Here is a 25443-nt window from a genome sequence, read left to right as displayed (position 1 = left end):
TCTGCAGCTGATGCATAGTTCTCACACGCTAGTCTCTGTAAGTCGCCTTGGATAAAGGCGTCTGCTAAATAAACAAATAATAATAATAATAATAATAATAATAATAATAATAATAATAATAATAATAATAACACACGCTGTCCTCTGCTTCTTTTCACTCTGCAGACTCACCGTGCAGCCGCCTCAGAGCTACAGCGTCGGAGTACAACACAGCTCTGGGCAGCTTACAGACAAACCCGGCCAGACCATAGGGGTCGCTGGTGCGCAGTGACCAGAGGACACCCTGGCCGACCTAAGCCCTGCAGAGGTTAAAAAGAGGAGTGCGTCTCCCCTGAATTACAGGAAGCAGGCACTTACTTGTCCGGTTTGAGGTCTCGATGGACAATCCCATAATTGTGCAGGTACTCCAGAGCCAGCACCGTCTCAGCGAAGTAGAGGCTGGACATCTCCACCGGCAGGGCACCAATGCTCTTCAGCAGAGTGGCGCAGTCCCCTCCTGCAACAGGGAAAGACAGGATAGGAGTCTGGAAACGCACAGAGGGACAGTCCGGCCATCTCAGCGACGCAGCCCCCAGTGTCAGGGTGCTATGGGGGTTTATTCCCTGTTAGTTTCAAACGCAAAATCCACTGCGTTGCCATTAAGGGCGCTCCAACACTCGGACCGGGTCACTGCCTTTAAGAAGCATTTTAAAAGGTATTCAATCAATGCATTCGATAATGGGCTGATTTAAAAAAAACAACTGTCCTTCCCTCACCTTTGCAATCGAGTACCACTCAGTGGCAATTAAGAAGCATTTTAAAAGGTATTCAATCACTGCATTCGATAATGGGCTGATTTTAAAAAAAAAACTGTCCTTCCCTCACCTTTGCAATCGAGTACCACTCAGTGGCAATTAACAATTAACATTCTGAGAGCCGTGCTGCCGGATCAAGGCTGTAAACCCGACAGTTATTTTTATCTTTCACAACGAAAGTCTGTTCTGCAGAATGATCCCCCACATGAGGGATGACCTTTGAAACTCTGCCCAGTGTGGCGTCTGACCATACGGGTTCAAAAGACAAAAAAGCAAGCTCTGCAGCCGAGAACCAACTCTCACGCTGGAGTCAGAGTTAATAACTCGTCAGAGGCTAGGAGGAGAGCCGCGACACAACGACTCAAACAGTACTGATAAAACCCTTTGGGAACGGATTTGGAAGAAAGGTTCACCCATTGGAAGCACATGTCCACCCCCTCACCACCCCACGTACCTTCCACGTACTCCATGACCATGCAGAGGTGGCGCCGCGTCTCGAAGGAGCAGAACATGCTGACCACGAAGGGGTTCTCCGCGAAGGTCAGGATGTCTCGCTCCACGAAGGCCTGCTGGACCTGGTTCCTCAAGATCAGGTTCTGCTTGTTGATTTTCTTCATGGCAAAGCGCTGCCGGGTGTCGTTGTGTCGGACCAGATAAACAGCGCTGCAGCACAGCACAGCACAGCACAGCGCTGTCAGCTCCCTGGCACGCAGCTCAATGCACACTGCACACATTACATCGGACTATAGCATACATTTTGTTACAGATACTCAAATTACGATGCAGCTCTGGCCAAAAGTTTTGCATCACCCCCCTATAGAATGAACTCACTGTGCTTCATGAAGTCCAGTGAAACCTGCTGAATGATGTTAACATATTGAATTGCAGGCCAGATACTTGACAGAAAAAGTGACAATTGAAAAATGTGACATTTCGAAATCTAACATGAAATACTGTACTGCTATTATGGCTTCCGGTAGACTTTTGCGATATCATTTTGTAGTTTTTTTTTTTTGATTACATGATGTTAAATAAAAGATCTAAATGATGTTGATTTTTTTTTTTTATGATGTCTGAAAATTCTAGGTGATGCAAAACATTTGAACAAGCTATATATATATATATATATATTTGTACACCCAGCTATCAGAGGGGACTGGGTACTACAAGGTAAGGGTTTGGGTTAGGGCCAGTGAAAGTGGTCTTCAAATTAAGGTTTTAGTGGAAGGTGCTGGGATACAGACTTATATGCAAAGAAAGATTACTTTGATAAGTGGGTGCCAATATTCGGAAAGGGGAACCAATATCGTCGAATATTCGTTCCTGGGGGAACAAATATTCAGGGGGTGGGTGGGTGGGGGGAAGATATATTCTGTGACACCGGTAGGTTCTGGGTGGTCTTTGCGATCAGAAACGAAGCAGGAAGTCCACTCACCCATACGCTCCGTTGCTGATGAGTTTAATAGTCTGAAAGTCGCCTTCGCTGGGCGGTTTCATCGTCTTTACTTGTCCCTGGGATCAAAAAATAGCACAGGGTTAGAAATGGGTTTCTATTCATTTCACTCCAGTCTTAAAACAGCTATTAAATCCAGCGTGTGGGAGAGCCAAAGAGCAGGGTTCAAACCCTGGATGAACCTCACACTGCAGGCAATGTGGAAGCCACTCACTGCCAGGAGCTCAGAGCAGCGTCTAGCTGGCCAGCACTGCATTCCTGTCTCCCTTGCTGAGCTGGGTTCAAATCCGTATCCTAAGACACCCACGCCACACTCCGTACTGTATTAACTGGTTATAAATCACAGAAGCGGATTTTGCAGCCAGGGTCTATAAATGAAGCTGCACGACACATGCACAGGAAGACATCTCTCTGCATCGTGGTTAAGATGCAGGTTCACGTCCAGCCTCTGCCCTATCACGTTAGCAAAGGTTATGAAACCCCGAGTGCTAATTGGCTGATATTTTCATGCATGCATAACCGTCTCCTTAAAAAAAAGGGCTTCCTGCTTTGTGTTTTTAACTTCTGCTCAGGTTCCCTGTCCGCAGTGACGGCGTGCGAGCGAGTCAAGGAACGTTTTGCTCATGTTTTTATGACTGATTGAAACAGGTTTGCGTACCTCAACGGTGTCGTCTGTCTCGGGGGTGTTGGGACCCTCACTGTCGTAGCTCTCAAGATTCACCATTTCTGAAAAACACAAAAGCAGGCAGGCTGAATGAAATTCCCAGCGTTCGTGTTCATCAGCTTTCGTCGCTGGCTTTGCAACCGTCCTACAACTCGGGCCAAAAGTTTTGCAGCACCTGGAATTTTAGGATTGAGACATCATTAAAAAAAAAACTATATGAACATAATTTTGATCTGCTATTTAACGTCAAAGAAACTACAAAATGATACCGGGAGCCATAATATTATTATTATTATTTATTTATTAGCAGACGCCTTTATCGAGGGTGACTTACAATTCTTACAAAATATCACTTCATTTTTACATACCCATTTATACAGTTTGTTTTTACTGGAGCAATCTAGGTAAAGTACCTTGCTCAAGGGTACAGCAGCAGTGTCCCCCACCTGGGATTGAACCCACGACCCTCCGGTCAAGAGTCCAGAGCCCTGACCACCACTCCACACTGCTGCCTCTATAATAGTAGCACTATTTCTCAATTTTTGTCAGTTAAAGCATCTGGTAAAACTACAAAGCGGTGTGTAATGCAATATGTTAACGTGACATTATTCAGCAGGTTTCATTGGAACGAATGAAGCTGATCTCTAGAGGGTGATGCGGTACTTTTGGCCAGAGCGGTCCACTCTAGTAAACTTCTCTCTCACCCTCCAGAGGGTCCCGAGTCAGTCCCAGCTGGCTGACGATGTATCGTGGGATGTCCGTCTTCATCAGGTGTCCCTCTTTGGCGTGGTCCTCCGCTGCTTCCAACAGGTGATAAAACTCCTCCGGGTTAAACTCCTGGCAAAAGAGGGGGACACAATATAATGTGACACGCGTTGTGGTTTACTGTACTGAATACTGTTCCACACTATTATGTGTAAGTCCAGATGCATTTATTCAGTGACTACTCGGTAAATACACAGGAATTAGACACACTCTGTGGAAAGTGTGACCAGAAAAACATGTATTATCTTTTTCAAACATGACGATGCACTACATTCACATAACAAACCCAGGGAGCTAGCACCTTTAATGAGGAGCCCTGAGGTGGTGACCTCACTGCTTCAGCACCAGCCGGTCTCCAAGGCAACCGCTCAGGTTGTGAGAAGGGGGCGGAGCTGGAAGGAGCAGTCTGAAGCAGTCTCCCGAGGCTTATAAAACTCTGTCCGCATTGCCTCGCTCTTGCATAATTATCTAGCAGTGCGGAACACGAGGAGGTCGTCGAGAATTCTAAGAAACATTCCGTTCTAATCGCGTTCTAGATAATATAATAAATCATAGTAGCTTTCTCATTATGCTCTCGATTTTCCCCAGGGGCCAGTATTGTCCATTCAACTGGGATATTGAAGTTAATTAAAGAGTTAACAAAGCATCCTTATTCTAAGGCACCAGAGGAGTTGTATTTCTCACATTATTAATTATTTCTTAGCAGACGCCCTTATCCAGGGCGACTTACAATTGTTACAAGATATCACATTATTTTTACATACAATTATATACAGTTGGGTTTTTACTGGAGCAATCTAGGTAAAGTACCTTGCTCAAGGATACAGCAGCAGTGTCCCCCACCTGGGATTGAACCCACGACCCTCCGGTCAAGAGTCCAGAGCCCTCACCACTACTCCACACTGCTGCCCTATTCCCTGTGCTGTCAGTCAGTGGGGAGCCTCGAAGCTGAAATCGATGTGAGATTACCGTCTCTAATTATGTTATCTGCTCTTGCACCTGCTCCTCAGTGCATTAGGACTGGTCAATATCCTGCTGATGTGCCTCGGGCTGCAGTGACCAGCGGTCAGTGTGTGTGTGGACATCGCTTACACCACTGTTATCATCGTACAGCTAGTTTTGCATCAACCTCTATATAGAATGAACTCGTTCTGCTTCATAAAGTCGAATGAAACCTGCTGCATAATGTTACGTTAATATATTGAATTACATTATATTATAGTTTTCCATACACTTACTGACAACAAATTGAAAAATGTGACATTTCGAAATCTAACATGAAATACTATTGTACTGCTATTATGGCTTCCAGGAAGACTTTTTCACAATATCATTTTGTAGTTTCTTTGATTACATGATGTGAAATTAAATATCTAAATTATGTTCATATGTTTTTTATTTATGTCTCAATCCTAAAATTCTAGGTGATGCAAAACTTTTGGCCAGAACTTATAATGCATGTTTGTTCTTTCAAAGCTATGGCAGGGCAACTTCTCCAACTCCACAGAGCTGAACACAAAATGTTTTAAAATGTTAGTGGACAGACTAACATTTGCTCAGGTAAAAACTAGAAGAAACTAAGCCAGTGCCTGAGCCAGTCTCTGCCTTGTTGCACTGTGCAATAGGTCCGTTCTCATTGAAAGAGAAGTCGCTCTCAGAGAGTCAGTACAAACCAGGCACTCGAGGAGACGTGCTGGCCTGGAGATGATGATGAAGAGCTTCTTAACCAGCTGGGTGACGAAGGTGACCTCCGAGCTCTCCGAGCGCTCATAGGCCTGTCAGGAGGGAGAGAGGGAGAGGGAGAGGGAGAGAGAGAGAGAGGGAGGGAGAGGGAGGGGGAGGGAGAGGGAGAGGGAGGGGGAGGAAGAGGGAGAGGGAGGGAGAGGGAGAGAGAGGGAGAGGGAGAGAGAGAGGGAGAGGGAGAGGGAGAGGGAGAGGGAGAGGGAGAGGGAGAGGGAGAGGGAGGGAGGGAGAGAGAGAGAGGGAGAGGAAGAGGAGAGGGAGAAGGAGAGAGAGGGAGAGGGAGAGAGAGGGAGAGGGAGAGGGAGGGGGAAGGAGAGAGAGGGAGAGGGAGAGGGAGGGGGAAGGAGAGGGAGGGAGAGGGAGAGGGAGGGGGAAGCAGAGGGAGAGGGAGGGAGAGGGAGAGGGAGAGGGAGGGGGAAGGAGAGGGAGGGAGAGGGAGAGGGAGGGGGAAGCAGAGGGAGAGGGAGGGAGAGGGAGAGGGAGAGGGAGGGAGAGGGAGAGGGAGAGGCAGATCATTAGCATTGGTTTATGTAAGACATGTTTTTGTGAGGTGGACGAGCTGAAAGCTCAGTTGTTTTTTTTTCACACTCACATCCTGCAGCATTTTCTCCAGGTTCTCCTGCAGCTCGAAGAAGTATACCGTGGTGATGAGGCCCTCGTGCGATTTGTCCAGGCAGTCCCTGGCCAGCTCTGCGATCTGGTGGTGGATGAAGCTGAGGACCCCATCGGCCAGGGGGAGGACGCTCTCCGGGGAGAAGAGCGCGATGAACTCTGCAAGCCGCTCCTCCATCTGAGCCGTCGCCTAGGAAACCACACAACCAGACACTCTAGAACCAAACCACACAACCACACACTCTAGAACCAAACCACACAACCACACACTCTAGAACCAAACCACACAACCACACACTCTAGAACCAAACCACACAACCACACACTCTAGAACCAAACCACACAACCACACACTCTAGAACCAAACCACACAACCACACACTCTAGAACCAAATCCTCCCTCTGCAGACAGGTTCATGCAGGTCTCAGTGTGGGGGATGGGTAGTACAGCACTGTGCTGTTCCAGTGTCTGCCCTCCCCTCCCTCTGCAGACAGGTTCATGCAGGTCTCAGTGTGGGGGATGGGTAGTACAGCACTGTGCTGTTCCAGTGACTGCAGTCTGGTTAAAGAAGACCTACCTTTGGGAACCTCTCCTTGTACACATGGTTCATCATCACTATCTCATTGTCATAGCAGGAGGGAGATCGCCCTGGGCTGAAATAGACAAGACACGAGCTGACTGACCCTCGCAACACTGCAGAGCTGTACAGAGGTCTATAGGAAAGAGAACTCAACACTGCAGAGCTGTACAGAGGTCTGGAGGAAAGAGATCTCAACACTGCAGAGCTGCATAGAGGTCTATAGGAAAGAGATCTCCACTCAACCCTGCAGAGCTGTATAGAGGTCTATAGGAAAGAGAACTCAACACTGCAGAGCTGTATAGAGGAATAGAGGTAACACTGCACAGCTGTATAGAGGTAACACTGCACAGATGTATTGAGGTAACACTGCACAGATGTATTGAGGTAACACTGCACAGCTGTATAGAGGTAACACTGCACAGCTGTATAGAGGTAACACTGCACAGCTGTATAGAGGTAACACTGCACAGCTGTATAGAGGTAACACTGCACAGCTGTATGGAGGTAACACTGCACAGCTGTATAGAGGTAACACTGCACAGCTGTATGGAGGTAACACTGCACAGCTGTATAGAGGTAACACTGCACAGCTGTATAGAGGTAACACTGCACAGCTGTATAGAGGTAACACTGCACAGCTGTATAGAGGTAACACTGCACAGCTGTATGGAGGTAACACTGCACAGCTGTATAGAGGTAACACTGCACAGCTGTATAGAGGTAACACTGCACAGCTGTATAGAGGTAACACTGCACAGCTGCATAGAGGTAACACTGCACAGCTGTATAGAGGTAACACTGCACAGCTGTATAGAGGTAACACTGCACAGCTGTATGGAGGTAACACTGCACAGCTGTATAGAGGTAACACTGCACAGCTGTATAGAGGTATAGAGATGAAGGCAGATAGGAAGGTTACGCTGCACAGCTGTATAGAGGTATAGAGATGAAGGCAGATAGGAAGGTTCGCTGCACAGCTGTATAGAGGTATAGAGATGAAGGCAGATAGGAAGGTTACGCTGCACAGCTGTATAGAGGTAACACTGCACAGCTGTATACAGGTATAGAGATGAAGGCAGATAGGAAGGTTACGCTGCTGCTTCCTATCTCTCTACAGCAAAGCAGCGTTACAGAAGTATTTTTGAAGTATTTTTGCTGACATAGTTACTATTGATGGCAGTGAACTCTCTCAGAAGAAACAGAAGAGAGTGACACTGAACAGCGAGTTGGTAGGAGAGTATTCCTTTAACTGGCTGAGTTGTTTCTCACTGCACTGGTAACACCAAAAAAAACAAATGCTGTAAATTGCACCCTGGAGTAAAAAGCAGTGATTAACAGGAATCTGTGATCAGTGCAGCTTTTCAAACGCCATAGAAATCACTGATTAAAATATAAGGAATGGTACAGAAACATACTGCTGATCAACAGAGCCAATACAGAATTGAATAGAGTCTTAATACAGAACTGAATAGAGTGCTAATACAGAACTGAACTCAGTGGTAATACAGAATTGAATAGAGTCTTAATACAGAATTGAATTCTGTGCTAATACAGAATTGAATAGAGTGCTAATACAGAACTGAATTCAGTGGTAATACCTGAGGCTGCGAGAGCGAGGGCGCATGGCTGGCGACCTTCGACCCCCGTCGTCATCGGTGATGCTCTCCGTGCTGCCAAAGTGCTTCGACAGGAAGTGCAGCTCGTCCATCGTGGGCTGGAAGGGAAGCTGGTGGAGACGCTCCTGGGACGAGGAAGAGGACTGGAGAGAACGGGAGGGACGAAGGACAGGAAGGAAACGTTATTTATGCCGGCCGATGCACAGTAGACGGAGGGGAGACACCTGGACAGCATACAGGGGACTCACCGATACAGTGGAGCTGGGGGTGTTGGTTCCATAACCCGATGAAGGTAAAGAAGCCAGAGACCAGCGTCGCCCATCCGCCCTGAGAGAGAGAGAGAGAGAGACAGCGTTAACACAGAGACCAGCGTCCCCCACCCGCCCTGAGAGAGAGAGAGAGACAGCGTTAACACAGAGACCAGCGTCGCCCATCCGCCCTGAGAGAGAGAGAGAGAGAGAGAGAGAGAGAGAGAGAGAGAGAGAGAGAGAGAGAGAGACAGCAATACAGCGTTAACACAGACCAGCAGATCCTGAATCTTATCCAAAGCGATTTACAGAGATTAGGGGGTGAGGTATGCCTCATCAACAACTGCTGCTGCTGCTGCAGAGTCACTTCCAATAGGAGCTCGTTTGTTTGACATCTCATCCGAAGGACGGAGCACAAGGAGGTTCAGTGACTTGCTCAGGGTCACACACACACACACACACACACACACACACACAGTGAGTCGGTGGCTGAGCCGGGATTTGAACCTCCTGGTATCAAGCCCCTTCGTCTAACCACCGCACCCCCGAGCCTGCTATTCATTGCTGTGTCTGAGGATAAATAAGGAAGCTGTATGTGTTTTGAATATAGGAATGAATGAATGGAAACTCGCTAACATGTCAAATGTTATTGCACGCACTCATCTGCAAACACCAAACTGGTTTCCTTTACAGGAGCTTGTTTTAAACTCTGAATTGTTACCTTCTCGAGGAGGCAAAGGAGAAGTGGGCTGGGGTGCTGGGAGAGAAGTTTCGGGGGCTGTCCAACGGGCTGCTTCCTGCAAGACAGGAAACAGAGAAAACTGAGTGCGGCTGAAAACGGAATGGCGTAATCACTTACATGAAATAAACTGAATAAAATGACGTCTTCCACAAACAAGATTTCAATCCGGAGCGTTTCCACAGATTTGGGGGTCCTGTATCCGTTTGTTCAAATCATTTGAGACACATTCTTTTAGGGGTACCATCGTCATTCTTGATAGCTTCGGTCACACTTCAAAAGAGCAAAAAAAAACTCAAATGAAAGCACTTCGTTCAATCTGGCATCGCAGGTAAGTGGTTAATTCCGCACGGCACTTTGTGGCATCAATCTGTCTCCACTCTCTCATTGATCTGTTTTCATGTTACCCACTTAGAACCGCCACATAGCCGCTCGAAAATCCGGCCGGGCTTTTAGTTGCTATGGAGTTTATTTAACTGACAACAGCAGGACCTAGACTGAGCCTCAGATGAAGGCGTGCTTGTCTGAGTGCAGTTTGATATGGCTGGATTCGATTAGAACCACAAGCTCTTAAGAGGTTTGTTCATTCACTGTGAAGCACACTGGGATGACATGAGGAGCGCTATATACAGTAACTAGACCCTGATATTGAAGCGATCCAGCCCTCTGAAATGTATTTATAATATATAGCACCAGATCCTGATATTGATGCAATCCAGCCCTCTGAAATGTCTTTATAATATACAGCACTAGACCCTGATATTGATGCAATCCAGCCCTCTGAAATGTCTTTATAATATACAGCACTAGACCCTGATATTGATGCGATCCAGCCCTCTGAAATGTCTTTATAATATACAGCGCTAGACCCTGATATTGATGCGATCCAGCCCTCTGAAATGTCTTTATAATATACAGCACTAGACCCTGATATTGATGCGATCCAGCCCTCCGAAATGTCTTTATAATATACAGCACTAGACCCTGATATTGATGCGATCCAGCCCTCTGAAATGTCTTTATAATATATAGCACTAGACCCTGATATTGATGCGATCCAGCCCTCTGAAATGTCTTTATAATATATAGCACTAGAGCCTGATATTGATGCAATCCAGCCCTCCAAAATGTCTTTATAATATATAGCACTAGACCCTGATATTGATGCAATCCAGCCCTCCGAAATGTCTTTATAATACACAGCACTAGACCCTGATATTGATGCGATCCAGCCCTCTGAAATGTCTTTATAATATACAGCACTAGACCCTGATATTGATGCGATCCAGCCCTCTGAAATATCTTTATAATATACAGCACTAGACCCTGATATTGATGCGATCCAGCCCTCTGAAATGTCTTTATAATATACAGCACACCCTGATCACAGCACAGCCCAGTCCAAGGTACTTACCGATATGCCCTGGCAGAGGGGAGTGTGGGCGGGGCAGCGTGGGGGAGGTGCTTGTCAGAATGAGGCTCTTACGATTGCTGGTTCGACAACTGTGCAAAAACAAGAGCAGAAAAACACAAGAATAAAAGTCAAAAGGGCAAAGAGATAGCTTTCAGAAAATGCTATCATATTGTCTTAAAAGGTAACAACGCTGTCTTTAAATGCTTTAAAATTCTAAATACTGCCTTCAAATACTGCCAACTGGCTGAGCACCTGCAGGCCTGCCTGTATGCAAGTCAGAACTGCCTGGTTCTCCGACGCTGGACATTAAGGAGATGGCTGCACGGCGGGCTTGCAGAGTGAAAAAAAATGACGTTGGCATTCGTTTCGGAGGACGCGAGTGCTCGTCTTGAGTCAGTTCAGGGGTTGCAGTGCTGAGCCAGGTTGAATAACAATTTGACATTCCAAAATTGGAAGAAATTGGAAAATGAATACAAATAATTAAAAAAAAAAACATATTGAATTACACACCGCTTTGTAGTTTCCCATATAGTTAACGAAAAACTGACAATGAAAAAAATATGACGAAATCTAACATGAAATACGACTGGACTGCTATCACGGCTTCCGGAAGACTTTTTCACAATGTCATTTTGTAGTTTCTTTGATGACATGATGTGAAATAAAATATCAAAATTATTTTCATATGTTTTTGTTTTGTTTTGTTTTTAATTATGTCCCAATCCTAAAATTCTAGGCGATGCAAAATTTTTGGCCAGAGCTGTAAATATATATCACATTTTTATTTTTTTTTTTTTTGATATTTTTTTAATTGGAGAAAGTGAATTAAAAACGCTATTTTTAGCCGCACAGTTTGTCTTGACGTCAGTCGTGTTAAAATCCAGCTCATTTCCATGCGCATCCATTATCACACCAACACCATGATTGTGTGAGAAATTAGATTTGATTAAGATTGCTTTCACACAATGTGATTTTAGCAAGCTAATAATGTAACAAAGTAACAAGACACCAAAAAGCCACCAAGCATGTGGAGCAGCAGTGTGGAGTAGTGGTTAGGGCTCTGGACTCTTGACCGGAGGGTCGTGGGTTCAATCCCAGGTGGGGGGACACTGCTGCTGTACCCTTGAGCAAGGTATTTTACCTAGATTGCTCCAGTAAAAACCCAACTGTATAAATGGGTAATTGTATGTAAAAATAATGTGATATCTTGTAACAATTGTAAGTCGCCCTGGATAAGGGCGTCAGCTAAGAAATAAATAATAATCAAGTGTTTCTGTGGCTCCCATCTCCATGTCTTATTATCCATTGCAATGCTTCCTACAGCTGGGATCAACACATGCATTCAAATCTATAAATATTGCAATGTATTAAAGCCCTCGAGAAAGACTTGTAGTCCAAATGCTTGTTATTAAATAGTTGCTTTTAGTGTTTCTCTTTACAGGAAATCAGAGAAATAATCAATCTCGTGCACAGACAATGACAAGGCCGCCAGATGTCCCTAATTTGCATGTCTTTTTCATTCACCACAATACGCACCATTGGAGAAAACATCAGAGATCAACCACACACAGACACAGCACACAAAACAAACCCACAGCCGGAATCGAATTCGCTTTACAGTGGAACAGGTGGTGTCGTTTTGTTACTGAGAGTGTCTTTTGATGAGCTGGTCAATGGACGAATAGACAGCCAAGCTGAAAAATCAGTTATGTCAGAAACACCCAACCCCCCGTTGCCATAGCTGAAAAAACAACATTAGCGCTATCCATAGAAGAACATAAGAAAGTTTACAAACGAGAGGAGGCCATTTGGCCCATCTTGCTCGTTTGGTTGTTAGTAGCTTATTGATCCCAGAATCTCATCAAGCAGCTTCTTGAAGGATCCCAGGGTGTCAGCTTCAACAACATTACTGGGGAGTTGGTTCCAGACCCTCACAATTCTCTGTGTAAAAAAAAGTGCTTCCTATTTTCTGTTCTGAATGCCCCTTTATCTAATCTCCACTTGTGACCCCTGGTCCTTGTTTCTTTTTTCAGGTCGAAAAAGTCCCCTGGGTCGACATTGTCTGTACCTTTTAGGATTTTGATTGCTTGAATCAGATCGCCGCGTAGTCTTCTTTGTTCAAGACTGAATAGATTCAATTCTTTTAGCCTGTCTGCATACAACATGCCTTTTAAACCCGGGATAATTCTGGTTGCTCTTCTGTGCACTCTTTCTAGAGCAGCAATATCCTTTTTGTAACGAGGTGACCAGAACTGAACACAATATTCTAGGTGAGGTCTTACTAATGCATTGTAAAGTTTTAACATTACTTCCCTTGATTTAAATTCAACACTTCTCACAATATATCCGAGCATCTTGTTGGCCTTTTTTGTAGCTTCCCCACATTGTCTAGATGAAGACATTTCTGAGTCTATGTGTCTATAGGGTCGATGACAATCACAGTACAGTACAGGATAGAGATGGTAATGTATAGCTGTATGCTGTGGTATGAGAGCAATTTAAAAACCCTTCTGGTGGTCTCAAGATACCAAGATATAAGTGTGACGACACACACAGCTATGACCAAAGGTTTGTCATCACAATATTCAAATACGCACTTCAGCATTCAAATATTCAAATCTGAAATGAAACCATGAAACAAGATTCCGAATGAAAGCTTTGCAATGCCACAGAACACAACAACGCGCTATTAATAATAATAATAATAATAATAATAATAATAATAATAATAATAATAATAATAATAATAATAATAATATTGAATTGAAATCTTAAAATGTTAAATGAAATGAAAGAAGAGAAGACGGTGTTTAAATATTGACAGGAAATGCATTAGTGCCGAGTATGACAGCCTGAGATCTCTCAGGGGGAGGGCCGCAGGGCAGCTGGCTCAGGACTGCCCTCACTAACGGGCTTCAGAGTCTCCCAACGCTCATAATCACAGCCGGTGCACACACTGCAAAGTGATACATAACTCTGTCCTTCCTTCTCCGTTATTTATTCAGCAGAGGGAGGCTGCTCAGAGAGTATAAGAGCCTCCCTTTCTCTTTCTCTTTCTCTGCTCCACCAGCACAGAGCAGAGGGAGGCTGTTCAGAGAGTATAAGAGCCTCTCTTTCTCTTTCTCTGCTCCACCAGCGCAGAGCAGAGGGAGGCTGTTCAGAGAGTATAAGAGCCTCCCTTTCTCTTTCTCTGCTCCACCAGCACACAGCAGAGGGAGGTTGTTCAGAGAGTATAAGAGCCTCTCTTTCTCTTTCTCTGCTCCACCAGCACAGAGCAGAGGGAGGCTGTTCAGAGAGTATAAGAGCCTCTCTCTCTTTCTCTGCTCCACCAGCACAGAGGGAGGCTGTTCAGAGAGTATAAGAGCCTCCATTTCTCTTTCTGGAGCACGCCCCCCCCCAGCTAACACACCCAGGGGAAGGCCAGCAGTCACTAGATGGATTTATGGACCGTTTTTAATGGCTCAATCATCCCACACTGCAGTCATGTGACAGTGAAACTAGCATTGCTGCGAGGTGATTGTGAAGCAGTATAGCGATGATGGAAAGGGTTTCCATAAATTAATACAGAAATAATGAATTAATAAATCAAATAAATAAATGTTGTGCATTTACATACAGCGCTGGTAGAATTTTTTTTTTCGCAATGCTATTTTGTAGTTTCTTTGATTACACGATGTGAAATAAAACATCTAAATTATGTTCATATGTATTTTTTTATTATCAGGTACTACACTAGGTGAAGGGATTTCTCTGTTTGCAGACCTTGCTTTCAGATAGTCTTGCACTTTCATGGTCGCCTGCAGAGAGAAACTGCCCCCGCCCTCTTCAGAGCCTTCTTCCTATGTTTAACCAATCAGCATTGAGTGTTTTGCTACGGAACCCATTTCAAGAATGTTCACACATTCCGATATACTCAGCACCAAGCAGACAGAACACAGTGGGAGCGGGTCCGTTTCAAGAGCGTCACAGCTGCTGACTAATGCTTGGCACCTCGTTCAAACCTTAGCCTCAGACTGTCCAGCAAAATCAATATGTTTTAGCTGCATTAGCCTGCGTATTGCAAGAGTCTTGTGTCATCTCTGGCATAGCGATCCAGACAACCCTTTCTGAGTCTGAAACATCCAAACATCCGGTCCTTGTGCAGATTCACCATGGAGAACAGATTCACCACAATGAGATTAGTTCAATATCGCTGCATTAAAAGTCCTTCAATATTGACTATTTTTCTTAACCCATTACCCAATTAACACACACACACACACACACACACACACACACACACACAGAGACACGCACGCACGCACATGCTCTCTGCAAACCAAAACACACGCATATATGCCTGAAACAACACGTCATAAAAACACTGCACAGTATAGAAAACGTCTCGCTCCAGAAATCTCTCATTCGCATGAACAAAAAAACCAGACTGGACAACAGATCGCTTCAAACAGAAACGTCACAAAACTGGCCTTTCAATGTTAAAAGTATACACAGTAAAGAACGTCATCAATATGCATTGAGATAACATACCCACAAAAACATCACAGCCATTAAATATCATTTCTATATATATATAAATACACATATATAAATCTATCTATCTATCTCCTTATCTATATGATACACACACACATATGTACAATGAAACCAGGAGAAAACAGCACCATTGCAAAATCAAAAAAAAATATGGAATACATAAAAAGATAACGATACAACTAATAATAATATGAATAATATTAGCAGGCTTTCAAGGTTACCTTTTGGTGCGTCGGAACATGTTGCTGTCTAAAAATCTAGGAGCAGAGCAACTGGACAGGGCTGCCCAGAAAGATTCAGTCATGGTCCTCTGGAGATGACATTGTCATGGCTGTGAGCGAGCGAGCGAGCGTGTGTGTGTGTGTGTGCGTACGCTCAATAAAGGGAGGTTAGCAAAAGAGAAAGAGGAGAGACGAGAGAGAGGAGAAAGAGGAGAGAGGAGATGAGAGGAGAGAGAGAGAGAGGGGAGGGGTGAAACGTCTCTCTGCTTCAGCCACACGCACAGCAACACTCGGCTGGTCTCAAGGGTATGCAGGGAGGGGGGGAGGGAGGGGGGGGGGGAGGGAGGGAGGGAGGGAGGGAGGGGGGGTGGAGGGAGGGAGGGAGGGCGGGATGGAAAGGCAGTAGATGATGTGAAAGGAGAGAGAGCTGCTTGAAGCACTGGGGTTGAAAGTCTCTCTCTCTCTCTCTCTCTCTCCTGCTGCAGCTGAGACGGACTTAACCCTTCCATTACCTTTTCCGACTCTGCTGTCTGTGCGCCGCTGAGGCCCAGGGGCTGGGGTGTAAGAACACGGCGTAGCAGACTCTTTTTCTCTCACTCAATCAAACCGAAAAAGGAAAAGGTCCGGGCTAAAGCACCTTTATAATAAAACAATTCATTTTGTGTTGGTCCCCACGGCTTTTATTTTGCCAGCCTCAATTAAACATGCATTGATAGTTGAATCTCCGCCCTGATTAGAGTCTCACAGTTATCTATTACATTACCAGCACACAGTTACCTATTACATTACCAGCACACAGTCACTTCACTTGTGTTTAGAGGGTCCATTTCTTTGCTTCTTAATCATGCATTTGTCAGTGCATATATTATATTATTATTATTTTATCATTATTGCTAATTAGTCATAGTCAAAATGTTAGTATTAATAAGTCATTTAGCAGACACTTTTATCCAAAGCGACTTCCAGAGACTGGGGGGTGAACTCTACATCATCAACAACTGCTGCTGCTGCTGCAGAGTCACTTCCAATAGGAGCTCGTTTGTTTGACGTCTCATCCGAAGGACGGAGCACAAGGAGGTTCAGTGACTTGCTCAGGGTTGCACACACACAGGGAGTCAGTGTCTGAGCCGGGACTTGAACCTCCTGGTGTCGAGCCCCTTTCTCTAACCACCGCACCACCGAGCTACGTGTAATAAAACACATGTGCATGTCTTTAGCTGTGCCTACAGAATTTATACCGAGCTGGCAAATGTTTTCCGGGTTTCAAATGTATTACCAAGCGGTGCGGCAGTTTATGCTATTGCTGTGACTCAGCACAATCCCTGATGTCACTGACTACACTGAAGCACGGAGACGGGCATGCTGCTGAACGCATTGTCATCATATTGCATGAAGAGTGAAGCGGTCGAGGTCTATGCCAGGGGAACCGGGGCTGCAAGAGACAGATGTAAAACAACACGCTTGCTGTGGAAGCTGCTTCCCCGTGAGCATCACCTTCAAACAAAAACTTCAGAAAGTCGTAAAGAAATCTGACGAACATGTAACAATATGTGTGGTCCAGTGGTTAAAGAAAAGGGCTTGTAACCAGGAGGTCCCCGGTTCAAATCCCACCTCAGCCACTGACTCACTGTGTGACCCTGAGCAAGTCACTTCACCTCCTTGTGCTCCGTCTTTCGGGTGAGACATAGTTGTAAGTGACTCTGCAGCTGATGCATAGTTCACACACCCTAGTCTCTGTAAGTCACCTTGGATAAAGGCGTCTGCTAAATAAACAAATAATAATATTGTTTGAAGGTGGCACTCGTGTTAAGAAATAAATGCAAATTAGGAATAATGAGAAAAATTGCACATGGGATTCGAGACACGTGGATACAAGAACAGAAGCTCCATCTCAGAGTCTCTGGTCCCTCGGAGGTCAAATCAAATCTCTCTAATCAGCACGTGCGTGGCAGGGCAGAAGCCTGGCTGCTGTAAATAGTGTGTGTGTGGGAATGTAACGGCAGGGATGGGGTTAAATCCATCCCTGCCAGCAATCACAGACGTGGCCACGCCCCAGTTAGGTAACTGATGCTGATTGGAGAACACGAGAACACGAGAGCACGAGAGCACGAGAACACGAGAACACGAGAACACAGGAACACGAGAGGACGAGAACATGAGAACACAAGAACACAAGAACACAAGAACACAAGAGCACAAGAACACAAGAGCACAAGAACACAAGAACACAAGAACATAAGAACATAAGAACATAAGAACATAAGAAAGTTTACAAACGAGAGGAGGCCATTCAGCCCATCTTGCTCATTTGGTTGTTAGTAGCTTATTGATCCCAGAATCTCATCAAGCAGCTTCTTGAAGGATCCCAGGGTGTCAGCTTCAACAACATTACTGGGGAGTTGGTTCCATACCCTCACAATTCTCTGTGTAAAAAAGTGCCTCCTATCTTCTGTTCTGAATGCCCCTTTATCTAATCTCCATTTGTGACCCCTGGTCCTTGTTTCTTTTTTCAGGTCGAAAAAGTCCCCTGGGTCGACATTGTCAATACCTTTTAGGATTCTGAATGTTTGAATCAGATCGCCGCGTAGTCTTCTTTGTTCAAGACTGAACAGATTCAATTCTTTTAGCCTGTCTGCATACGACATGCCTTTTAAACCCGGGATAATTCTGGTCGCTCTTCTTTGCACTCTTTCCAGAGCAGCAATATCCTTTTTGTAACGAGGTGACCGGAAGACACTTTCAAGCAGCACAAAAATGGTTTATTCAAGTCCAGTAAATTGGCTTCAACAGGACGGCAATGTGAAAGCTAAACCCCAACGAGTCGCCAGACCACGGGAAGCTTTCCCCAATCCTCTAACAGGGGGGCCCGCTTCGGTCAAAGCTTTCAAAACGCACTCGCTGCGCAATGCTAGCTGCTGGGTGCTTCTGAACCCCACTGACAGGAGAGAGAATCAGCGAGGGACGACAAACAACACGACCCTGGGGGGCTGTAATAAATGAGACAGGGAGCTCGGGAGGTGAACCGAGCAAGTCAAGATCAGCACCAAGGACAGCAGCCAGCGAGCCCTGTGCTGTGCTGTTAAGAGCAAAGGCTGCATGCTGCAGGAGGTGCTGGCCTTGCTGATTGGTGCTTAGCAGCTCTAGCAAGGACAGGACCTCGTTCAGCACACTGCAGCTTCACTTTGTTGTTGTTTTAACCTCTCCCTTGTTTTTTACGAGGTGTGCAATTAAGTCGTGGGTTCTGTTGAGACTGCGAGTGACGAGGGTATGGAAACGGATCCTTCAAGACCCGACAAAGTTCTGACATCAATCAGCTGCTTGGAACCGGATGAGCTCAGAAGTCTAGAAAACCGTGTGATTTATAATAAGTTAATGCGTGGCGTGTCTGTTTTTTTTTTTTTGTATAAGAGATATCATTTCACACAGTTTGAGCGGCTCAGCTTCGTTCTGCGATCCTCTCGTCCACACTGCACGAGATGACAGCTCTAATTATTATTATTATTTTATTATTATTATTATTATTTGTTAATTTAGCAGACGCCTTTATCCAAGGCGACTTACAGAGACTAGGGTGTGTGAACTATGCATCAGCTGCAGTCACTTACAACTACGTCTCACCCGAAAGACGGAGCACAAGGAGGTGAAGTGACTTGCTCAGGGTCACACAATGAGTCAGTGGCTGAGTTGTGATTTGAACCTCCTGATTACAAGCCCGTTTCTTTAACCACTGGACCACACAGCCTATCAAGGAGAGACCGTTTCCAGTCCTCTATGTGGTTTGCATGTGATACAGTTCAGTGCACATCACCCCACACAGCCAAGATGAAACCCAAAACATTATCACTCACCTGCTGCTTTTCCTCGGCAAGGGCAGGTCCTTCTGTGAAGACAATGAAAAAAAAGAATCTGATTTATTACATCTTGGTGGCAGCTTCCTTCCCCCCCCCCCCCAATGCATTTAAGGGGCAGCAGTGTGGAGTAGTGGTGAGGGCTCTGGACTCTTGACCGGAGGGTTGTGGGTTCAATCCCAGGTGGGGGACACTGCTGCTGTACCCTTGAGGAAGGTACTTTACCTAGATTGCTCCAGTAAAAACCCAACTGTATAAATGGGGAATTGTATGTAAAAATAACGTGATATCTTGTAACAATTGTAAGTCGCCCTGGATAAGGCGATAAAATAAATAATAAAATAAATTTAAAAACTATTAACAGCAGGCTCTCCTTTTGGTCTAATAATAATATAAACGAGGCCACTGCACCCTTTTCAAGTCTTTACAACTCAGTCAATGAGAACGACTTCTAGTCGAAACGTTGCTCATTAAATCTCAACGTCTTCTTTGGCCAGGGAAGAGGCAGTTTTACATTCGAATGGTTAATAAGCTGCACGTGGGTCCTCGTCTCCTCAGAGCAGTCAGCTCAGGAATCCTTTGAGAAATGATTAGACCGAGCCAGCCCATCTTTCCATGGACGCTCCACTGCCCACATCAAAGCGACTGCTGGGAGCAAGAGGATCAGTTACAATTCATACCCACTAATACTTTAAAAGGGGTCCTTGAAGCGGGTCTGCCCCTTCAACAGTAGGCATTGATAGATTTGATTAAACTCAGATTAGAGGCTTCTTACTTGGAGATGTGTTGTTTTTTTTTTGTAGTTATTTCCTGATATTCCTGTATTGATGTCTTCTCTGAGGCTTTCAGTGTAATTGGGTTTAACACAGGGCTGGTCTCTTAGTCTGCTTTCTCATCCTACCCTCTGCGGACAGCTCTGTCATCCACACTGGCTATTGTCTTTTCAGGGAGGGATTGGGTAGGTTTTGTTGCTCCCTCCCTCACCCCCCTAAGAGAAAGGGTGCTCCCTCCAGTCCAGGGCAGGCTTGAGGCATGGAGACTGAACTGCTCCCTCCCTCCCTCACCCCCTAAAAGAAAGTTGCTCACTCCAGTCCAGGGCAGGCTGGAGGCATGGAGACTGAACTGCTCCCTCCCTCCCTCACCCCCCTAAGAGAAAGGGTGCTCCCTCCAGTCCAGGGCAGGCTTGAGGCATGGAGACTGAACTGCTCCCTCCCTCCCTCACCCCCCTAAGAGAAAGGGTGCTCCCTCCAGTCCAGGGCATGCTTGAGGCACAGAGACTGAACTGCTCCCTCCCTCACCCCCCTAAGAGAAAGGGTGCTCCCTCCAGTCCAGGGCAGGCTTGAGGCATGGAGACTGAACTGCTCCCTCCCAAACCCGTATCAGGAACAGTTCCTTTTAAAGGGGCCAGACAGTGTATCGGTACCACAGAGTGAACTGCCTGTCCCAAACTCCTTGTGGTAGAGCTGTGATCTCCTCGAGGCTCGGATCTGGCTTCATTGGGGATTATTAATGGATTGCAATTGGGATTTATTTTGGTAAGGGATGAGCTAGTTGACTAAATGTCAGACAGTGACATCACGGCAGTCTGTTAAGCCTGGCAGTGGGTTACCAGAAGTGACATCACCTTCACTGGCACAAACCCTTCAATAAACCAGGGTGCAGTGACTCATCATCGCCAGTAAAGCAGGATGAATGATGAATACTCAGACAGACTCAGACATAAGAAATAAAGCCAGAACGGGCACAGATGGGTCGTTTATCACATCGGGGGGTAGCGCTGTTTATTACATAAGGGGTTAGACAACCCTTTGAATGCTTCATGCCTCAGCGGCTGTAACCGGAAATGACAAGCCCGCATTGCACCTTCGCAACCGCCCGGTTCTGAGTGCAGACCTTCAGAGAATTACTTTTGAAAATGACACTGATGACGAATGAAACGTTTGTCTGCTTGACTTTCCTGTATGTTTTACACGAGGATCTTTTAAGTTATGGATGTAGTTTGATTTGTGCCCCCACAATGCATCACTTCTGTATTCGATTGAAGCATTCTCTACTGGAACCCTTAACCTGAATTCTGTTTTAGTCTTATTCCCCTCCCCCTGCTGGACCATAAGCACATTACAGCTGCAACCACGGTCCCTACTCCAGGAAATAGAAACTCTTCCGCATCCTTAAGGTAACCTTTCAAATTGTTTCTCGCTTGCTGTGGAGCCTCGGAGTTACAGACACATGGAGGCTCTTCACAGGACTGCATTGTCTCAGCAACGTGCATTACTGTCAGTGCTTTAGTGTTCCTGCTTTACTGCAGGGGTAGAAAGTCTACTATTCTAAAGATGTTTTGGCAAATGGTTGTTTTTTGGTCACCTGTCACTCAAGGTTTAACTTAAAGTACTAATTTTCAAAATAAAATGCTCCAGCAAACTTCACCCCGAATTTACACAAGTTTGATCGAAGGGACTGCTGCGTCACATCCGTTTTAAAAAGTCTTATTTCCGGCACACATTTTTCTTTGGATTTTAAAATATGCTTTGTCAGAGGAAAGAGGATTTTCTCCATTCCAAAAAACAAAACCAGGTTTTCATTGATGTAGTGACCAGAACATCATCGTAATGAAAGACTGGCTGAAAAATATGCACAGAAGTGATTCATTTATATCAAGTTAAATAATAATACCAAAAAAAGCTTGTAAATGCAATGACAAACGTTTCTCTGTGATTAAGAAAATCCTTCACGCACTTATTGGGAGTCCACGTCACCCAGCTGCAAACACAGACCGAGCACGAATCACAACGTGTGTCATTTCAAGTAACAAAGTTTACAATGTCTTAATTTACACCGGGGTTGGTGTGATGAGCCGCCGCGTAGCTTTACGCACGCGTGACACGGAACTCCCCGATGTTATAACGAAACCGCTCCGAGTTTACATCGTGGCTGGCGTGGTGACTGCTGTCCGAGGTGCTGATTGCGTAAAACCAGCTGTCCGAGGTGCTGATTCCCTCAGCAGCACTGCGCATCACAACACTGTAATCAGAGGCTTGTTTGTAAAGTAAATATCTATAGACTGTACCTGAAGCCTTCTCCGACGAATGATACCGGAGTCGTCCATGGTGCCGGCCGGGGCCGCTTGATTCGTTGTCGGCTGTCTCCAAGTCCAGTCGTGAACTTGGCACTATCCCAAAGTAACCCCGTTAATTCTGCGACATACAGCACATTTGCCAAAAAAAATCCGGGCCGGGGTGAGGGAAGCAGAACTCCAAGCAAACGGAGTGTAAACACACAAAAACAGAACAAAACAAAACGTACAAGCGAGTCCAAAAAAAAACCCGGAAAAACACCACAAAACAAATCAGAGTTTCAGATAATAATAAAAAAAATATATACAATATTCTTCAAATCCTGAATAAGTGAAACTAACGAGAAACTCTACTGAGGACGCGTGATACAGAATCCATATCCGCTTCCCAATCGTTTCTGCGCTCCAAACATTTACTGTGTTTTGTTTTCCTCTGGGGTGCAGGTTCTCGTTATCATTGTGCGTCCAGATTCGTTTATTCAATTCCTATAAACACACACGAATGCTATCTGTGCACCGTGGCGGCCCTGCGTGAATTGAACACGTTAAGTGGGGGTGTCTTTGGCGAACTGACCCGAATTCGCGTTGTGGGCGGCACCACACGCAGATGCCTGTTGTTAAAACGATATCCACAAAGCCGCTTTGCTGTATCTTGCAACTGACTGTTTACATACAAAAACACCTACCGGCAAATACGTGTAATATACCTACTGCGGAGATATACGCGTACATGACCTGCAGCTACAGCCACAAAATACGGACACCCCGGCACATCCGCGTCTGTGTTCACATCTGCAAAAACAAACCCTCGCAATTAAGTCAAACGTGCACATTCTTATATTATCTTATATTATATATCATACTTTATATGTATAGTTATTATATCAACAAGGTGCTGCTGAATCGAAAATGCTTTCTCCGCTGCAGCAATCCTCTCTGTCCGCTAATAAGAGAATCTAAGGCACTGAGTATGTGGCACTAAAATATGTCTCTCTCTCTCTCTCTCTCTCTCTCTCTCTCTCTCTCTCTCTCTCTCTCCCCTCTCTCTCTCTCTCTCTCTCTCTCTCTCTCTCTCTCTCTCTCTCTGTATCACTGACCCCCCGATCCTGTCCCTTCGCCCCTCCCCCTTACTTGATCGACTTGAAGACAAAAGCGATGTCACACTTTTAACCCCTGCCGGTCCCCCGGATGTGCAGTCAAATTAACGCTGTAACGGGGAGTCTCTTTGGCAGTGGAAGCGGCGACTGCGCCTGCGCGCTGTCCTGTGCAGGGGGGGGGGGGGGGGGCGCTGTGTTATAATATTATGGAACAGTAATAGACTATTTCGTTACAGGACACGGATAATGTGTCGGCATGGCTTTTATTTTCAAATTTTTCTAAAGCTAAATACACTTTGTTTTTTTCAGATATTTCAGCACATGTTGGTTATCGGTTCTGAGCGAGAAAGAAAACAATCAATCAATCAATCAATCGATATGATTGATCTCTGATGTGAAGGGTTAGGGTTAGATTGGACTGGTTAGCAGGTCCTGGGGCAAACACTCTCGACGCTTTCCCTGCTGTATAACCTTTAACACGCGTTACATAATGAAATATTGGTGCGCTCTACAGCATTGAGCTGATCTGACAGTTTGATAATTAAAAAAATGGGTTCATATTTCATTATTCAGCAGACGCCTTTATCCAAGGCGACTTACAGAGACTAGGGTGTGTGAACTATGCATCAGCTGCAGAGTCACTTACAACTACGTCTCACCCGAAAGACGGAGCACAAGGAGGTTCAGTGACTTGCTCAGGGTCACACAATGAGTCAGTGGCTGAGGTGGGATTTGAACCGGGGACCTCCTGGTTACAAGCCCTTTTCTTTAACCACTGGACTACACAGCTATAGGCTATAAATTAGTATTAATAATCATAAATACTAATTTATAGCCAATTGCTTCTCGTTTTAAACTGTGGTCACCGAACAACCGTCTATACAACATCTACACGCGCGCACTCGCATGCAAAAAAAAAAAAAAAAACACAACATTTTTGTTAAAAAAATAAATAAAAAATCAAACTGTTACCAGGCAGGTTCTTTGTAGCTCCGGGAGCCACCCTGTCGACCTATCGGGATAGAGACTCTCAGCCGGGGGAGCCAATAGGGAGCGAGCAAAAAGGCAGGGGGACACCGCCCACCTCTTGACACGAGTGGTCTTGGTGCAGTCCGCGAGATGTTGTACCCTCGTGGGGTTAGAACCAGAGTTGCCGAGTCCGCTTATAATAATTGGAGAGTCGCGGGTTGGAACGCCCATACTCTAACACGGGTTGCGCTTGTTTTGGGCTTGTTTTGAAGAACGAGGTCGCTATTTTTCTGTCCATTGCTTTGTGCAAATACTCCCATACAATATTCTGAGGACTTACCAGCAGCAGAACAGTGGCTTAACACTGATATTTTAAAATATGCTTTTACCATAATCAACATAATTTAGATATTTTATTTAACATCATGTAATCAAATAAACTACAAAAAAAGTCTACCGGAAGCCATAACAGCAGTACAGTCGTATTTCATGTTAGATTTCATATTTGTGCAATGTCCGTTTTTTTCGTTAAGGATCTGGAAAACTACAAAGCGGTGTGTGATTCAATATGTTAACATCACAGTATTCAGCAGGTTTCATTGGAAACAGAAAGAATGATGTCTCTAAAGCTCAGAGAGAATGCATTAGTTCACATAACTCTGCAGGCAAACATCCCAGATGCATCTCTGAATAAAGCCGGTGCTGAATATACCCGCCAGCACTGTGTGTGCAGCACGACTTCACACAGCAGGTTCCCTGTGCAGATCGCTGCTTTCGCATCCCGTGTTAAAGAGCTGTACTGGCTTCTGACTCGTTGTAACCCTGGACAATTGAACAGGCTGGCAGGCACTCGGGGTGTCTCAAGTCTGGAGTCAGATGCTGCACATTTATCAAGAAAAAAAAGAAGTTGTTTTTGATAATTGTAGCCTGGTGTGTGCTCACCAGCGCCCCCAGCGCTGAAGTTCTGAATTACAGAGAGATCTTAATATCAACTGCATCGCCTTTGTGTCACATAGAACAAGCATTTGTGTGTAACACTGGATGTGTGGAGCAGTTTAAAAAAACAACTG

General features: G+C 45.3%; 1 protein-coding gene across 2 annotated transcripts in view; it reads right to left on the bottom strand.

Moving 5' to 3' along the window:
• Nucleotides 1-23310, bottom strand: part of LOC117402084 (microtubule-associated serine/threonine-protein kinase 1-like) — a 36117-nt gene extending 12807 nt beyond the window's left edge. The window contains exons 1-14 of one of the 2 annotated variants that reach the window (XM_059006923.1): nt 22302-23310; nt 19235-19266; nt 10630-10718; nt 9198-9273; nt 8477-8555; nt 8211-8371; nt 6610-6685; nt 6012-6221; nt 5350-5451; nt 3616-3748; nt 2906-2973; nt 2230-2306; nt 1249-1457; nt 358-496 (exon numbers count right to left, since the gene is read on the bottom strand). In XM_059006923.1, coding sequence (XP_058862906.1) covers nt 358-496; nt 1249-1457; nt 2230-2306; nt 2906-2973; nt 3616-3748; nt 5350-5451; nt 6012-6221; nt 6610-6685; nt 8211-8371; nt 8477-8555; nt 9198-9273; nt 10630-10718; nt 19235-19266; nt 22302-22340 — 1490 coding nt within the window. In that variant the 5' untranslated portion in view covers nt 22341-23310. Of the gene's footprint in view, nt 1-357; nt 497-1248; nt 1458-2229; nt 2307-2905; nt 2974-3615; nt 3749-5349; nt 5452-6011; nt 6222-6609; nt 6686-8210; nt 8372-8476; nt 8556-9197; nt 9274-10629; nt 10719-15386; nt 15559-19234; nt 19267-22301 lie in introns of those variants that run through there. The other variant, XM_059006922.1, reaches the window with a different exon arrangement.
• Between the last annotated feature and the right edge of the window lie 2133 nt (nt 23311-25443).

This window comes from Acipenser ruthenus, chromosome 34 (assembly GCF_902713425.1).
Source record: "Acipenser ruthenus chromosome 34, fAciRut3.2 maternal haplotype, whole genome shotgun sequence".
NCBI lineage: Eukaryota > Metazoa > Chordata > Actinopteri > Acipenseriformes > Acipenseridae > Acipenser > Acipenser ruthenus.
Note: the sequence above shows the minus strand (reverse complement) of the source record. Positions and strands in the feature narration are given on the sequence as shown.